Below are 19,300 nucleotides of genomic sequence, written 5' to 3' on the forward strand. Positions count from 1 at the left end.
GGTGCCGCGGCCTCCCTAGCCCACATTCACCCGGCAGCCATGAGGCCCCAGGACTGCCTGGACCGGAGAGGGGCGGTGCCTCGGGCCCCCTGGCCTGCCTCCACCCGGCAGGGGCAGTGCCGCGGGCCTCCGGGCCCGCCCCCAGCCGGCTGCTGTGGCACTTCCGGCTCCCCCCACGGCTCTCAGCTCACACTTCCGGTTTGGCAAATTTCGCCGCTTTGTACATCAGATAAGGCGCACCGGACTATAAGGCGCACTTCCGGGTTCGAGGGAAAATTTTAGTCAAAAGGGTGCGCCTTATAGTCGTGAAATTACTGTACTTAACAAATATAAATATAGTTTTGAAATAGGCATTAACCACAGGAAACCCTCAAGTTACAAAAATATTGCAAACACCATTGAACAGCCTTACTTATGCCCTGAATTAAGGTACACAGACAGTATGCAGTGCTTTAAATGGGTCTTACATGATATGCAAACCTTTTTATAATTAAGCAGTCTCTTAAAGACAAAAGTGTCTTGATTAAATTTAGAAAATATTTTTTTTTAAATGTAAATGCAAGATATAGGTTTGCCTCAAGTGCCATGTCCAGTTTTGGGTCCACAATTCAGCAACTATGAATTTGTATTATTATTACTCTTAAAAATATGCTTCTCTAAGAAACTTTCTCTTCTATCAGGTATCTCAAAGTGTCCTCTTTCACTTGGCCACTTTCCAGCCACTTTTCTGCAGCCTGTAGCTCTGCATGGGTTGTTGTGACCCACGCGAAGAATCTGAGACTTGGTTTGGTCGGATCTCAAGCCACTGGTGTCAGCCAATCAACCCAGGTCCCTCTGCAGAGCCCTCCTATATGGGAGGATAGTTTGTAAGGATAGTGCAAAAGGCAATTTTCTCAATGAATTACAGCTGCATTGATTGCCGAGGAGTGGAGACAAGTCTTGCCTGCCCAATGAGGATGGGTGTTTTAAAAGAATGGGCTAGCTAGTCAAGAGTAAGTTGCAGTTGGAGCTCGAGATCCAGAGTCTGCTGCAGTTTGAGATGGACTCTGCTGCCTGTAATGTGAAGAGGTAAGGGACATATGGCTGGGCAAGGGACAGACAAGGTAAGATACTGTGTGAGGGATAGACAGTGCTAGGGTAAGGGACAGATTGGGGTTAGCCAATCATGCAGAAGGAAGAAGGAAACTTGCAGAGAGGAGAGAAGGAGTCAGTGCTGTGTGGAGCTGCCTATGAGGAAAGGAGTCAGAGTTGCCTGAGAGAAGTCCACTGAGAGAAGGCATGAAAAGCTTTTAATAAAGCACTAATGATGGTGTCAGTTCAGTCCGTCTCAATATAATTTCTGCACTCCTACCCTCCAGCAGATCAACAATCCCATATAACTTGGTGTCACTGCCAAATTTGCTAAGGGTAAACCCCCTATCCAGATCATCAATTAAGATATTAAACAGTTCTGGGCCCAACACTGATCCCTAGAGGGTACCACTAGTGACTGGTCAACAGCTGGATGCAGCACTATTTACCACTGCTCTCTGGGCCTGGCCATCCAGCCACTTCTTAACCCAGCAAAGAGTGCTCCTGTCCAAGCTGTAGGCTGCCAGCTTTTCCAGGAGTTTACTGTGGGATATAGTGATTTTGCTGAAGTCCAAAGAGAAAACATCCACAGCCTTTCCCCAGTCCATTATATGTCACCTGGTCATAAAAGGAGATCAGATTGATCAGGTAGGACCCGCCCCTCTTCAGCCCATGCTGGCCAGGTCTGACCCCCTGGCCTATAGGTGTCATATGACTCCACTCCAGATGATCTGTTCCATAACCTTGACAGGCACCAAGGTCAGACTGACTTGCCTGTAGATCCCCAGATCCTCATTCCAGACCTTCCTGTGAATGAGCATCATACTGGCCAACCTCCAATTGTCTGTGACCTCCTCAGTCAGCCACCACTGATGATAAATTACGAAAAGCAGCTTAGAGAGCTCTTACAACAGTTCCCTCATTACCCTAGGATGGGTCCTATCCAGTCCCCTAGACTTGTGACCACCTAAATAGCTCTGCCAATCACTACTTCCTCTGGGATTTCAGGGGACTCTTCGACCTTGTCTACCAGTCCAGGGGAGTGGTTACCCTGAGAATAATTGGTCTTACTGAGGCAAAGAAAGTGTTAAGTATCTGTATTACATCACAAAAATCACTAGAACTATAAAATTTTCCACATTACATCACATCAGTTTTGTTTCATTGAGCATATGTCATATAAATAAATTACATACATATATATATATATATGGATCTATTCTGGCATCCTATGTTATGAGTCATGACCAAAAGATTTTGAACATAAACAGTTTAAACACTCAAACACTTCCCAAAGCAAAAATAAATTAATTTGTGTATTGTTGTTTCCAAAGTCGAGAGGTTTTTCATTCTCAGCTCCATTCATTTAAGAGAACAAACACAATCCATGTACCATGTTCCAGCCCTTCAGCCGTGCAATTGCAAAATATATAGTTGTGTATCTGCACGACAGCAGCCAATAGTAGGAATTCTTGTGCAAAAGTTAAAAACAACAATCAGATTTCACCACAGACCTCTGGCTTTATATACGCTTAGTTTCAATTCAGGCCTATTAAGATATGCGCAGGCATCCAAACTGAAGCTGCTCCTAAAGAAAGAAAATATGAAGAAGCTTCAGCAGGTACAGGATTATCTTGCTTCTTTATGGCTCATCTGTCTTCTAGATAAGCATATTCTTCATGATATACATTGGCCTCCATTTTTTGGACACCATTCAGTAATTTCACAATTACAAGGCGCACTGACTATAACCCGCATCTCCGGGTGTCGGCAACATTTCATTCTTTGTCTATACATAAGCCGCACCTGATTATAAGCCGCTCTGCCATTCGCAGTGAGGACCCGTGTGCAACAAAGTTGCCAATTAGTAACAGAATCACGGGATCGCGGGGCTGACTGGCTCGGCTCGGGCCGTGCGGGCTCGGCCCCCTCGGGGCTGCCGAAAGGGCTGGGTGGCCTAGCTTGGCGCTGCCACTCGGTGGGGCTGCTCGGGGCCAGCTGCTGCTGCCGCGGGGCTCGCTCACCCCGGCCTGGTGCTGCCCTGCGGTCAGTGGCAGGTGGGGACGGAGTCTGCCGGCACCCACGGCGGTGGCGGCAGGCGGGGGTGGAGCCCGTTGGCACCCACGGCGGTGGTGGCAGGCGGGGACGGAACCCGCTGGCACCCACGATGGTGGCAGCAGGCGGGGACAGAGCCTGCCAGCACCCATGGCGACGGTGGCAGGCGGGGATGGAGTCTGCCTGCTCCTGCGGCAGCAGGTGGGGGCAGGAGCCCCCTGCCTCCCCCCCGGGCCACAGGGCTAGCAGGAAGGAGCCTCTGCCTCCCCCCTGAGCTGCGGAGATGGCAGGAGGGAGCCCCTGCCTCCCCCCGGGCCACGGGGTCGGCAGGAGGGATCCCCCTGCCTCCCCCTTGCCCCGCGTTGTTGGCATGGAGCCCACCTCCACCCGTCGCACAACAGAGTAACCAATTTGTAACAATCACGCGATCCCGGATTTTACTGTCAGGTGCTTGGCTCGGCACCTTGGCTGCATTTCTGGGGATGGAAATTTCAGAAAATTTTTCACATATTAGCCGCTCCTGAGTGTAAGCCGCATTTCCGGGGTGGGAACAAAATTTTAGTCAAAATGGTGTGGCTTATAATCATTAAACTACTGTACTTTTAATATCCAGGGCCTACAGGATGGTGGCCATAGAGCAAGGAAGGAAAGTATTATTTTTAATGATTTGGAAGGGTTTTTTTGCAATTATGGGTACAATCAAAGCTCATTTAAAACATAAACTTCCTTGACAATATCACTGAGTTGTAAATAATACATCCTTGTTAGAACTAATTATTGTATTATTTTCCTCATTACTAATTGCAATAAATAGAACGCTTATGAACGTATTTTTATGTCTATGGTTTCATTAAGTTCATACATGCTCTGTTTTTCTACTGACTTATGCTACAGTTTATCAAACAGTGCAAGCACATCCATAGCACAGTGCATCTTTGTTTTCATGGCAACTCACTACTGCTGTGAGGTGCTGGCTGCCAATCTGGAAAACTGAAATCTTCTGTTCATCTAGAAGACACAAACTATGTAGGAGGCAATACCAAAAGTTTATATGCATCACCCCACCAGTATCATTCACCCCTGCTTTGAGGAGTCATCTCCAGTACTGAAAGGATCATCTTGGCAGATATTTCATTCTTGGCTTCTGCTCACATTAAAGTTGCCAAATTTCACTTGTAGCCTTGGAGGGACACCATCCAGGTCAAGAGAAAAGTTCAGATTTTATCTCCTTCTTATTTACTTATTTTTCCCATCTAGACTACCTGTTCCTTACTTCAGTCTCCGACCTTGCCAAGCATGGAAAAGCTGCTTGCTGCTGGCAAAATTTTTACCAGCCACTCCACAATCTATAGAACCTCCCACCATACACAGACAGAACAGTGGTTGTGTTTGTTCAACTGCCAATTCAATCCCCTTTTACACCTAGTTTTCAAGACATGGGAATACTAGCCAGAGTAAACGGTAGAAAGCTATAGTTACACATACTGCAGAGCTGTCCAATATTGAAAAGTTAATCTTATGCTGCCCACTTTCTCTATGTACTTATTTGTCTCCTATCTTTCCATTTCAGCATTTTTGCCACTTTTAAAAACCTCTTCACAGCTTCAATCATTTTGTCTAACCTTAGTTTCTTTCTTTGTGTCACAGACTAATAAACTTTCAGGCAAACCATTTTTCATCCACAGGAAGAAAAACAGAGAACTGCTTGCAACAATCTCCACTTGTTTTTGCCTTGAACAGGACCATCTTTTCAACACCATAAGTATCCAAGAGAGAATGAAATAATTCATTATGCACTAAATGCATACACCAGCTAGCTTCTACAGAAACAGACCAATCCTGCACTGGAACAACATCTTTCCTGTATGATAGAACAATGTTCAAAAAACAGGTGTAGCAGCAAGTTGAGCTGCTTTCTGGCTTGCTAGCATGTAACCTACAGAAGTATCTGGTGTCAAAAGTTCCCATGAGCTAGTCTGCCCTTCTATATACAACAAGGATATTCCTGCATCAGGTAAGGACTGTATAAATACTAGATGTTCAATACAGACAATACAGCTGACAGACCTCTCTTAGCACATTTCCGGAAAAATAAATGGGAAAAATATACCTTAGTTTATTTGGAGGTATTTTTCTAAAGTTTACATACATCTGAATTTTTGGAATCAGAACTGAAGAAATAGCCCAGATTCTCCTGCTAATAAAACAAAAAGGATCCTGGATATTAAATAATTCAAGTATTCTGAGTTCTGCTCACATGCAGATAATATTATCTCCTGAGGCCTCTTACAGCCTTAATCATCCTACAATCCTTATGTCACACAGAAGGGAGATCACAATACTGTGCTTCAGAAACACTACACTCTTTGTAGTTGAGGCAGTGATAATAGTCGCACAGGCCTCTTTTGGAAGCCAGCAGTTGTGATGGAAGTATCTAATTCTGCAACAATATCCTGACTATAAACCTCTTCTGAGAAAAACACATGCATTGCTTTCGTTCCTATTCATTATAGCTTTCCCCATTATCTCACTAAACATTATTTTTCTGAAAATAAAAGTGCTATAATCAAGAACTGTAACTAAAGATCAAAGCTAAATGAATTTTTTTAGTAGCATACATTGTTTTAATCAAAAAATTGTTTTAAACAAAACTAAGTCATTAGATAATAAGCACAACATGGTTTCTCACACTGATCATGAGTCAAAGATTTTATAGACAGTCTGAATCAAGGGCCCAATATTCCTCCTGCCATTTATCAACACAATGGAGGCAACACCTCATAATTAATACTGTGCCAATTTTTTATATACACATTGAGTATAGAAAGTAGTACATATGAATAAAGGCTAGGGTACAATACCTGTCCAAAGTTAATAACACGGTTTCATTAATTTCAGGTGTATCATCAGCTTTAATAGTAATGTTGATTGTAGTATCACTTTGTCCAGATAAGAAAACAACAGAGCCATTAAAAGGACTTATATCATCCTGTGTTACTGCCTTGTGATTAGGACCAGAGGGTCTCAAACTCCAAAACACTGTTGCTTGACCATCAGTCCCATCTCGATGCAATGCAATGGAAACCTGTAAAGCACATGAGTCTGCTGTCATTTGCAAAACTAGATGCAAATACAATTAACCCTTTGCAAATTACTGTTTGAATACAAGCCCTAAAATATTCACCTTGGGTTTTTTACTTATACCTCTATATAAGATCTGAAATCAAAGATGGTGAATGAAAATACATATTGAATCTTATATTTTTAATCATCTATCCATTATATACTTGGACATATACATTTATATATACTTAGTGGAGGTGGCAGACTGCTAATAAACAAATCACTTAGCACTCATAAACACAAAAAGCCTTTTAGGACTGATTTAACCAGTGCCCACCTCATCAAGACAACCTAGGTTTTAAATGTAATCACTTTAATTTATTCTGGCTGTTATAGTACAGTTCCAGCCCATATGCTGCTTAAGCAAAATAACAGTTTTATTCTGAGGATGAAAATCAAGTTCTCTGATTCAGGATTTAAGGGAAGATCTCAGTTAAGACAAGTAGGGGGAAAAAGGGAAAACATAAGAAAGATATTTTATAAAGGGTTTCTCTGGCTGAGATTACAGCATTCACATGGACAACAATGCTTTTGAAAATGCTTTAGGTAGTGAGAAACAGAAAAAGCATATTTACTAGAAAATAGACACAGCAAGCCAAACTACATATTCACATGTAAGTTAACTATAAAATACACAGACACTTTCATGAAATTTGGGAGCAAAATCAGTCCTACTCTGCAGGAGTATCTTTGCAGCTGGGGAAAGAAATTAAACTGTCTGCAGCATCTTTATCTCTGTGTGAGTACCAAGACCTAATCAGTTCTAGATTTTTAGAGAGAAAGCAAAATTAACCACACTTTTCAGATGACAAACACATTAATCTTGTTAGCAATTTTTTGTCTTTTTTATTTTTTAAAGCAGGAGAATATTTGGGATAAGAACAAATTTGGACGATGGATTTTTCTCACATTAATTTTCAAATGTTACAGTGGATATAGCAAAATTTGCTTTCTCCAAATAAGTTTTCCATACTAAGGGACAATATAAAAATGTTTACTTACCACTGTAGCAGGCGATTCCTCTGGCTCAGAAAGAGTAATTGGAAGATTGCTAGCAAAGCCTATTTCTCCATTTGCAATATCTGGAGTAATCCTCAGAGAAATATTTTGAATCTCACCTAATCTAGGACTCATGGGTGGCACAAGAGGAATTCTATTAAGCAGCTCAACTTTTTCCAGCTGTGAGAAAAAGTGAGAAAAACTTGAAAAGTAGGAAGCCTGAGTGCCAAGCAAGAACTATTCTGACACATCCAAGGAATGTGTCACAAGCAAGGAGCAAAACACCTCCAGAATAAATTTCTCCTATCAGCAACACTGCCATTACAAGGATGTGTAAGTAGCTGTGTGAGCAATGAAATGAGTGGTATTCAGCTTCCACAGCAGAATGGTATAGTTCTAAAACAAATCACGTACACAACTAAATGTATATAGAGGGAGAATTCACTTTCTAAACTGGGCAATTATTAGATCTATGAATTGATCTGCTAAGCACCCCAGATGTTGTTCTTCAGGTTTTTCTGCCATGCATCAATCTTCTTTCCTCTCTCAAAAAAAAAGTAGACTTCTCTATTTACAATAACTAATATGTTAGAATAACATTTAAAATTGCAAATCAGTACAAGATTTCAAAAATGTAGTCTCCTCTTATATTACCATATTTTTCATAGTTTATTTATACTAAGAAGAAATAGAAAACACCATTCACTTAGCCCACCAGCACCACTGTGATAGCAAGTTTTAACATTCCTTGCAAATATTCTTTATAACCCTAAGATTTTTTTTTAATTTACATGGATCATAATAACAGATGTTTCCATGACTGATTTGCATATACTTCTGTAAACATTTCACTGGCACATGAACTACCAATGACAACGCTCTTTTAACTCCCATTAGGATATTTTAGTGTCTGCACACTGAAGTACTTGTCACATATCTTGTACACAGTCCAAACTGCGAATTTATTTGTAATCTATTACCTGAAAGGAGCTTGGAATTAGATATTTCAAGTCTTCTGTTGATCTTTCAGATCACATAAAGATGGTAAAATATAATCAGAAATATTTCAGAATCATATTCCCTACCTAGCCGTAAACATAGAAAGTGTGCGCACCTAAAACAATAATATGATTCTGGCAGTACTTTTTCACTCTCTCTTTTTCTCTTTTTTTATTTTTTTTTATATATATTTTTTTTTAAGAATGTGGGGGTAAGGAGGTGAAGGGAAGAAATCTTTTCAAGTAATTAAAACATCTTTGGTAGACTATAAATTACAGAACAAAAGATCACATTTATATGTTGATTTCACATTAACATCTCCATTTGAAAATTTTGAAGACACATGACTTAAAGTGAAAAGACTAAAAAGAACTAAGAAATTACAGTAATTTCACGACTATAAGGCGCACTGGATTATATGGCGCACTGCCGGGTGTTGGCAAATTTCCGAACTTTGTCCATATATAAGGCGCACTGGACCATAAGGCGTACTTTTTTTTCTCCATGCGCAACAAAGTAACGAATTAGTAACAGAATCGCGCGATTGCAGGGTTTACCGCTAGGTGCTCAATTTGCAAACATTTTTCACAGATTGGCGTAGCCTTTAAACGCAGCCCCAGGCTCCCTCCCCATGCCACGGGCCCCGGCACTCCCGCCCACCCCTGCCACCAGCTGGCGTGGCTCTTGCGGCTGGTGTGACGCAGCTCACAGTGCAGCTCACGGCTCGGCTCACAGCTCACACTTCTGGGCTGGCAAATTTTCAAACTTTGTCCATATATAAAGCACACAGGATTATAAGGTGCACTTCCGGGTTGAGATCAAAATTTTAGTCAAAAGGGTGCGCTTTATAGACTGGAAATTACTGTACTTCGAGTTTTGAGCTTCTCTTGTGCAAAGTCACCCCCTGGTCTCTGTATCAGGATTGCTCCCTGGGCTCATGATCCAAGACAGTGGCAATAGTTAATCAGAGGAAGCAAAGATTATTAGGTAGTCTTAACTGTAGATGATAAAGTAAGTGCAAAAATTGCTGGCTACAATGCTCAGAATCACCCATAGCAGCACATCTGAACAATAACTTCTTATCAAGTATGCAAATCTGGTTTTCTCCAGTGAAAACTGAAGAAAAAAAAAATCAGAAAAATTTAAAAAATCATTCTTTAAACATTTTAGTGGAAAACTTGTTTTCTTCCAAAAGCATAATTTTAGTGAATTTTTCCATCCAGTCTTATGAGCAATGACACATTTGCCCTTCTTACAAATTCAGATAGAGAAAAACAAACAAACAAACAAACAAACAAACAAACAAAGTAACAAAAAAAAAAACCCCAAAAAAACCACCCCGAAAGGGCACATACAGGGAAAACTAGAAGAACTTTTCAATTCCCTGGTCAACGTTGCATATGTTTGACTATATTTAATTTATATTTCCTTGCTTTTAATTTCTAAAATCTGTCATACTTCTGTACTGTATGAGACTTAATTTGATTAAATTGAAAGCCAAGGGGCAGACAGGGTATCATTCCTGAAAAGGTAACTAACCTCTGCAACATTGATAAAATTTTGTTAAATTTCATTATTAATAACTGAATCCTATCATAATCCTATTAGTCTATTTTTTAATGGTGTAATTAGTAAATAATGATTAGGAATAAAGGTCTTCATAACATATTTGTGGAAATTTAAGCTAAATAAAAGTTTTCTTAACTACAGAACTAATAAATTATTTTTTTTTTAATCAGGTAGAATCATTAAATTAAAAGGGAAGGGGATTTTATATCCTTTATATTACATGGGCTAAAATCCAACCCCAAAACACAGCTGAAATACCTGTATGACAAAATGAGCTCCATTTTGAAGAAATGCATCATTTCGTATAGGTATATTTACAGTAGTTTGTGCTTTTCCTTCTGGGAAGATGACAGTATTTCTTCTAGACATATTTAGAATGCCACCTTTTGCTCTCTCAAGATCCAGAGCTCCAGCTGGAATGTACAGTGCAGTATAAACCAACTGTACATCTCCAATTGTGCCTCTTTCCCTTGTAAAACTCAAGGATAAAAAGCGTCCCTTTGGATTACTTTCAATCTTCTGATTCTCCAAAGGATGGAATTTTATTAGGCCATAAACATCATCACTGTCCTGAATGTAAAATAGAAGCTGCAAAGCAGAAAACAGCATGCTACATTACTCTATAAAACACTTTCACGTCCTCACAAAAACATCTCCTGACTGTCACCATACATTTTTCTCTTTAGTGAACTGGCATCAGGAAAGAAATCAGATTGACAGCCCCAAAGTATTTTTTTTTTTACACAAGAAACAGGGCACTGACAGTGGTAACTTTCCCATTATGCATCATTGCATGTGCCAGAATGAGCCCTGAATAACAGATGTTTTAGGTTCAGTAGTAAAGTGAATAATTTAAAAACGTTTCAGATTGTAAAGAATTTCATTTTTTTTACCAAGCTCATTCCAACCATTTTTGAGAAGGACAAAGGAGGAACCTGGATCACAGAACTGCCAGCAGTTCCAGACACCCTTTATTTAATAGTTCAGAGGTTACAGTCTTAATCACCAAACTTTCCCCTTGAAGTTGTTACTCTGTAAAACACTTCAGTAATCATTAAAATAGCAAATGAACAAGTGAAAATAACTCTCCTGTCATGTGTTAGAAGGCAGTCACTTGAGACAGCCTTTATTCAATGCCATTGTTGCACCCTGGGAATAATCTGAACTGAATGCTACCACAGTAAAAAGGTTTGGCATTGTCCACTCAGCCAAATACTTTAGATATGGCTCTATACACGAAGATTATACTAAGGATTAGTTTGCTTGATTTTTATCAAAGACCAAATCCTTTCACCTATTCAGCTAATCCATCAATCAATCAATGTTATTGAAACTGGAATAGTCTTTATTTCTCGTTAGTACCTTCTCCAAAAGAATTATAAAAGTAAACTTACCTCAGATGGCTCACTGACTTCTGCGCCTCCCTGTATTGTATGAGCTAGGAGTTTCAGAAGATAAGCCTCTGCCTCTTCAGGTATATCATCGTCAATAATGTTCAGAGGAAGTGTCACCAGCATCTGTCCTTGATCAAAACCTATCTCCCCCGCCTCTGGAAGTAGGTCTGCAGTCACAGGTGAAGGATCACTGCTGTTTCGGATTATAACCCAGGAAACAGAAACATTTCCATGTGTTCCACCATTTCTTACAATTGTGATTCCTTCAAACCTATGGTTTTGAATGAAAACAAAAATCCACAAACCATAATTACTATGGGCATGTATGGCTACCAATTCCCTAAAATATTTACCCTGACCTAAGTGGTATAGATCTTATCTGCTTGCAACTGACATTTGACACAAGACTTAAAGTTTGTGAAATCATAACACATATGTAAGACTTGAGCATTTACTCATGAGCTTTCTGTAAAATCTCTGAAGATACATGTTAGATCTCACTTAATTTACAGCAAGAAAGATACTGAGAAGTAAGTGGTGTCTTGGCATGTTTTACATTTGTCTTGAGAAACACAGATTTCAGAAAACTTTTTGCCTATTCTACTTCATGAGCAGTTATGAGGCATGAGCATTGAAACAACGATCTTGAATGAAGTGTTTGCTTCTGTAATAAAAATATATCAGTTACTGATATTTATGATATGGAAATGTCACATTGTCTGCACCTGGCAAGTGCATAGCTACAACAAAAAGTCTGGAAATCATAACTTATAAACACTTAGAAAACAGGCTTTATTTCTTTACGGTGTATAAAAAAGAAAGACAAATACTTAAGTGCTGGGCCCTACATACCATAAAATATTCTTTCAAAATTTCTCATAGTATGATAGTTTGAGACATTATTTTTTTCTTTGGGGATGAACTACCAGTAATTAGCAGTGGACATTTTTATTGAGATTATCAATATAGTACAGTTGTATTATAGTATTGTATATCAATCTGCATATAAAATTTGTGGAGAGCTTTGATTTTAATCACTCTGTAAAATTACAAATATTGAAACTGTTTTTGAGTTTAAGGTAAGTATTTCATGGGAGATGCTGAACCCTTTTTTTTTTCTTTAATCAGAGACTGGTTTTATAGATAGTAAATACAAATACACACCAAAGGTGTAAGAAAGAAATCTATTTCCCACTGAATCTGTGTGTATCAGTATCAAAACTTCACTAATCCTACCTTAAGATTAAGGAGTTTTCACTATTCTGATAATGTGATTGACTAGTTATGGCTTCTTTACATATAATTTATTGACATTAAATTACTTTCTGTATAATTAGGCATTCCCACTTCCATGGAATCTTTGTATACTGCTGATAATAGCAACACAGTGATTCCTACATTATATTTTAATAGTGATTTTATAATTACTTTAATTATATACTCAGGATGCTTAATGATTACAAACAAATCTCTTAAACTGACTAGATACTAGATATTACAATCTGTAGTACCTTGAAATCTGATCTTCATCAACGATAACAGTTTGAGCTAACAGAACACTGTGGATTGACAGCACTCCATAGGGTTTATCATTCGGCTGGATAGTGACATGAACAACAGATGGATAAATCAAAACAGCATCTCCCTGCAAAGTGTCTTTAAGAAGCATAATCTGAAAGGTCTCAGCAATTTCAGGTATGGTATCATCAAGGATCTTAAAGTTCAAATATGTTTCATGAACTAGAGGTGGGAAAACAAGAGTTGTATTTGGTTGTAGATCTAGGAAGTCTACATTAATCTGTGCATGTGCAGTTGAATCCCCAGTTACGATGGCATAACTGACAGAGACTTCATCTTCATCAGGTCCAATTAATTTTCCACTGACATCCTTACCACGAACCACTTGGATTGTTACCACTTCATCATCCTCAGGCACCATATAAGCATTCTGAACAAAATACACGGGACTGTCATTTTTCCTAATATTAATCCAAACAGAATTTTTTGTGTTGTTGATTTCAGCCCCTCCCTCCACGCTCTTCAGACAAACAAGAAAGATTTCATCATTTTCAGGTACCTGGAAAAACAGTGTTAGCAACCATGCATAAGTCACATGTCAAATATATGCAGAACACTTATAACGAGAAATGTGGTTTATGCATTTTGCAGAAGAGTAAAATGGTATCAACTTGCAAGCGCATTTCATATCAAAACAAAAAGGAGAATAATATTGTTTTAACTTTTGCTAAAAATCCCTTTTCAAAATTTAATGTGTCTATTTCCCAAAACATACTTCTGCAAGAGGGTAGAAAGTCAAACAAAGAACATAATAAAAATTAGTCAAGAATCAGAAAAATCTTCATCTTTACAGTTTGAGAGTATGAGGAGAACAACTGCCATTTTTGAAAGCCAGTGCTATTTATAAACAAGTGCTCCTCTCCATTACTTAATTTTAGTTTTCTTTTTTCTGGTGTTGATTCTGCTCTATCTCTATATGTCCTCTATATACCTTGGCCCATCTATCCCTATACAATTGGAATCCTTTGTTCAGACACATCCATAAACCCAGACAAAATTTCCATCACAGATCTGAGAAAGTGTTTGCTTATTCTTATCAAAAATTTAGATGTCAGTTTTTCTACAAAAAAAAAGTGTTTAAAACTACATTTTAGCTCTTAGCTATCTCTTCTCCAATGTCTGATGCAGGAGACAATAAAAATGGCTTATAAACCACAGATTACATGATTAAGGGTGAGATTTCTACTTCATATTACTGTATAAATATATATCTGGACAAAAATTGATGTGATCCAAAATCCTGGGTATCCTGTCCTGGGTATCCTTTCCAGGAGTTGGACTTGATGATCCTAATAGGTTCCTTTCAACTCAGCATTTCACATGATTCTATGATTCTATATTTTATTCCCCAAATCCTGATCAGTTACATCTATGGAACTGAATTTTTTTTTTAATTTTATTGATACAAATAGATAAAAAGTAAACCTTTAAAAATTATTTGTGACCTTTGCATTTCATCCTTACTGTGAACTACTGGAAACTTGTAGCATTTGCTTGTGAAAGGAATTCCAGGATAAAATTAAAACTTCTGAAAACACTGCCTGTTGTCCAACACTTCTTTCTCTTTCACATTCATTTGTTTATTGGCCACCCTCAAGTCCTTTTCTAGGGCTAGAAGAGTGGGCATGATAGCTTATGCCAATTCAGTTCCTTTGGCTTGTATCACTGAAACACATATAATGCTGGTTACTGATACCAGGGTTTGCTGTCAGTGTGAGTTCTGGAAGATCTCAGTCACGAACTTCCTATACTGAAGTACAATACGGTTGATCTACCATCAATTAAAAAAATGCTAACTTATGTTTCATTTAGTTGACTAACTGATATTCCATCTGTCATCATTCAAAAATATACATTTAAGAAAGTCAAAATGTATCCACAACTTCAGCTATAGTTTACATCTTAACGTCTCATATAAACAGAACACTTTGGAATCCTTAAAGGCATCATTATTGACTGATGAAAAACCCAGTCAGGCTTCAAAGACAACAATATAAAAGATTTTCAGTGCTGATTTGCTGCTTTCATTTTCTATTAAAAATGTTCCATTTTCCTCGCTAAAAAAGGAAACGTACACAATAAAATTACTACAAATGTACTACTGTAGAGATCAGAGCTACACTCGCCTGATTTCTGTGGAAAAAAAGCTTTGCAGTTCAGAACAACAGCTGTTACACAGTTTTCCTTAAATTCAGGATCTTACCAGCTCAAATTAAGTTCTGAATGCTTGTGCATTCCATCATCATCATCAGTAAAGGATTTTTACACAAAATTAACCTTTTGTGTGCAGCTGTGGAAGACATCCAGTGAGTGGACCACCACAGCTATACAGATCAAACTTTGAGGGAAAGAGCATTCAGAGTATATGTCAGAGGAAAAGTAAATCACATCCTCCTCATAAATCTAATGAATACTTTTCATATATAAGCTACAGAAATAACGCATCTAATCTGAAAGAGATACTTCTACACAGCAGTTTGGCACAGTCTTTTAATACTAGTATTAGTCTAGACTTGAGAGACTAATTTCTATAATTAACAGGAATATGAAAAATAATTGCATTAAAGTTTTCCACTTTTAATACAGACTTTCTTTTTCCACTATATAGTTTTTTTAGTGAATTTCTTTATCAAGTTGTTCAGTACCATGTTCACATAGAAAAGTTAAATATAGAAAGGTCAGTCTAATAGATGAACCTGTATCTAGTTAAAGAACATTATCCTTGACAATACAAGCACCTCACTATTCCATCTGAATAAAAATATAATGCTTTCTCGATTACTCATACTTTTACTGTACAGCACCTAACTGATCTAGTCAGAGCAGTCAGGGCATGTTAAGAAACAAAAAATATTAATTGATGAGAAATACAGAAGCAACATTAAAAAGATAAAACGATAGCCCACAGAGAAAATTAAAATCACTTTATGAAGCAGAAGGACTTGTAGTCCTGTTTAAACCAAGCATTTTTATAGCATAATATACGAAGTCCCTCCAGAACAGCAGTCAATCTATACATCCAAACCAAAAATGTCAGCTTGTTTTTACCTGATCGTCAAGCACTGTTAAATTATAAATCAACATTGGTCTCCCAGGGGTAAATGTAATATTTCCTCTGGCTGGACTTAAGTCTTCTTCAGCTGAGTTTGGTCCATCTTCTATCTGCAAATAATTGATTTTTGTGATAAGAAATACATAGAGCATGCATAAAAATCTAGTACAATAGTCAATATACAGTGTGTGAAATGCTTAATAAATTGCTATTTATTTAGTCACTCCTGATGACATGCACACACATTTAGTTGTGAAAATTTTTGGCAGATGGAGTAAATCAGAGTAGGCACTCTGAAGAAATTCTGTATTTCCAGAGAAAGAGGAAGAAAACTACTTCCATACAGGCCTTTGAGAACTCTTTGGTATCTACTGATGCATAAGTGACTCTTTTAAATAACAGAAAGGATAGTTCTTCTCTTTTAATTAAGTAACATTTCCTAATCAGTTCCAAGACAAGATAATAGCAATTACTCATTTTGTGACCTTTCTCTCTTGACTTGTGATACTAAGGAAATTACAATTAATACTAATACCTAAAAAAATAGTAAGACCCATAGAGCCAATATGTTAGAGTTTTGTTTTAGAAAATCTGGTAAATGTTTTTCAATATATATATAAACTACACTTTGAAATAAACCTGAGAAATTGTGCAGGTAGCAAAATGTATTTTAAAACAAACAAAAAATCCAAAAATGGATTTTAAAACAAAGATTTCTGCAATAGATAGCATAAAGAATCTCTGAACATGATCTATACATGCTGCATTTAGCAGCAATGCAATAACATCCATTACAAATCTTTTGAGATTTTGACACATCTAGATTAAATCTTAGATGACAGCTGATAAAGGAATTTTTGAGATGAAAAATAATTACCTGTAATTTTAAAGAATGTAATAGTATCAGAATTAGACAAGGAAAAAAAAATTCCCTCTCTCACAAAAAAGCCAGTAAGTATATGCCGTTCCCATGAAGTAGATGAGTAATGGTTTAAATAATCAAGTAATGATTTTGAAAGATGAAATATCTGGGGATTCAAACTGCAGTCTTATAGGTACAGAATTTCACAAAATATTGTGCTCTACATTTACATGTTTAAAGGTGGCACAAGCACCCTCAAAAGAGTCAGGTGCTTATAAATCTTGAAAAAATATACAAGAGATTTCTTGCACACTCAGTAGACATCATTTGCAAATAATACCAACAAATGCTGATTCAAATATATTCCTAAATGACAGAGAATGCCCATTTTTAAAATATATCTTCACTTTCCTAAATTAAGCAGTTAGATAATTGCAATATTTTCCACTTGAAAGATAGGATCTTTCCATTTTATGAAACAGAATTAACAAATGTAGACAAAGGTATTTACTCCTTTCACTTCAATAAACAATAAGTTATGATTATGGTCTCACAGCTTCATCTAATAGACCAAGGTATGAAGCCTTTTTGATAAACTCACCTCAAATGTTACAATGACTGTCCCGTAGGTTCCTCTCTCCCTAATTAGAGCGAGAGGCAAAAATTCATTTCTGCCCCTAGGTTCATTCACTGTGATTAAGGCAGACTAATGAGGAAGAAAACGAACAGGCAATCAGGCACAGATCAAGTATCACAGCAGAAGGAAGAAATTGTTACCATAGAAATACCAAACTCCCACCGACAAGTTAATCCAATCTGCAAACCAGCCCGCTGATGGCCTACATTTCCTAGCAACCAATTACTTCTGCTAATAAAAGGCTTGAAAGGTTTCAGATTAAAAAATTATCATTAGGTTTTTCTTGGGTTTTCTTGGCTTTTGTTGTGGGTTTTTTTTCTGTAAATGACCATAGTTACGACGATCTACTAAGCACTGACATATGAGTACTGGTTATATTTACAGGAGTTCCTAACCCGATCAAAAATAGTTTGTCTCCATTAAAAACTCATTTATTAGATAATCAGACAATGGATTCTCTCTATCAGACTGTTACAGCTGACAGATTTCAAAGACTTGCAGCACTTCAGGGCGCAGCAAGGTTTAATACTGTGGTGCTAAAAATTTTTCACATCGGATTTTTTTCAGAGAAGTCTTCTAAAAAGTGTATTTCCACAATGCCAGCAATAAAGCCTAGTTTGTCTTTCTGCTAACACAAACTTTGTATTATTGCAAACATCCTCCATACCACCAGAGCCACACCACTCTTTCCTGGAAGGTGTTACATTACGCATATATCATGACGCTGCTCTTACAGTTTGAGAGTTAAATATTAAAATGTTCCGTAAGACGGGAAAAGGGTATAAATTCTTAAAATTTCCAAGCCATCTCTTTAATTTTCCTATGATATTACTACTAATTTCTTCCACAGTATATTGAGGGGCAGTGGGACTGAACAATTTCTAAAAGCTTTATATTTAGATGAGCAACATTTACATTCATCAAGGTTTAATGATCTCAGGCAGCATCTCAAAACCTAAAAGCATTAGAAATATTAAAGCTGTATATATGTATATATATATATATATATGTGTGTGTGAATAATCTCAAGATGTTTTCAGAGATGTAACTCAGAATAGGTTTTCAAGAGATCTGGGCAAATAACTAACCAGCATCTTTGACAATTTCATCTTTATGTTTTCTAAAATATTCTAAAATATATAATATAAAAAGTCATACCATGTTAAAAGAAATTATTCCAAAGGCATTGTCATTTGATAAGATCGTCACAGTGACAGATTTGGGTGAGCCAAGTTTTATCCTTGTAGATGGTTTCTAAAATTAAAACCAAAGTAAGATATTAAGTATGGTGATGAGGGAAAAAATGGCATTTTGATTTAACTGCCTCTTAAGAGTTAATATTAGCTTACAAAAAATGTATGTCTTTTTATTATATATCACAGTGAAAGTTGTTTAAAGCAATAGAATGCACTAAGATAATTTTTAATTACTGTGGAAATACACTGTAGTCAACAGTAAAGTGCTTGAAACAAACTTATATCCCCATAGACATGTAATATTGGCAAGTAAATAGAAAATTTATTGTTACTGAATTGACATCTTACTTTGTCATGAACTGTTAGCTAAAAATATATGAAAGTGAATCCCTGTCTTGTAGCATAACTCCTGTGAAACAGATCAATATGAAGAAATTTATTGGTAAATATTTATAAAATTGGGTTTAGATAAGTCACATTTAACCTCGGCTTCTGGAGGACTGGAAGTCATCCTCTTTTTCTGCTACTTCCACCATCTCTTCCATGACCATTTCAGACAGGAGAACAGAAAAGGCTGAGTCTTCACAATCAAACTCTTCTAGGCTCTAGTATACCTTCAAATGTCCACAGCTGAATGCAATGCCTGCTCAAGAGTCAGGCACAGCAACATGACAGAGACATCCGTAAAAATGCAAACTTTCTGAAGGGCAATAAGCATCAATTCTGCTTGGACTCCACATTTCCATTCCTCCCTATTACTTTCAC

At 37.5% G+C, this 19,300-nt stretch overlaps 1 protein-coding gene across 14 annotated transcripts in view; it reads right to left on the reverse strand.

Annotated features, from left to right (window-relative positions):
• The window catches only part of ADGRV1 (adhesion G protein-coupled receptor V1), a 320,555-nt gene that overhangs the window by 287,926 nt on the left and 13,329 nt on the right, over nt 1-19,300 (reverse strand). For 13 of the 14 annotated variants that reach the window (XM_033086929.1, XM_033086928.1, XM_033086935.1 and 10 more), the window contains exons 4-11: nt 18,498-18,593; nt 17,304-17,408; nt 15,837-15,950; nt 12,722-13,287; nt 11,211-11,481; nt 10,075-10,404; nt 7,252-7,428; nt 5,988-6,211 (exon numbers count right to left, since the gene is read on the reverse strand). In XM_033086929.1, coding sequence (XP_032942820.1) covers nt 5,988-6,211; nt 7,252-7,428; nt 10,075-10,404; nt 11,211-11,481; nt 12,722-13,287; nt 15,837-15,950; nt 17,304-17,408; nt 18,498-18,593 — 1,883 coding nt within the window. The remainder of the gene's footprint in view (nt 1-5,987; nt 6,212-7,251; nt 7,429-10,074; nt 10,405-11,210; nt 11,482-12,721; nt 13,288-15,836; nt 15,951-17,303; nt 17,409-18,497; nt 18,594-19,300) is intronic. The other variant, XM_033086930.1, reaches the window with a different exon arrangement.

Source organism: Catharus ustulatus, unplaced genomic scaffold, assembly GCF_009819885.2.
Source record: "Catharus ustulatus isolate bCatUst1 unplaced genomic scaffold, bCatUst1.pri.v2 scaffold_74_arrow_ctg1, whole genome shotgun sequence".
In the NCBI taxonomy this organism is placed as follows: Eukaryota; Metazoa; Chordata; class Aves; order Passeriformes; family Turdidae; genus Catharus; species Catharus ustulatus.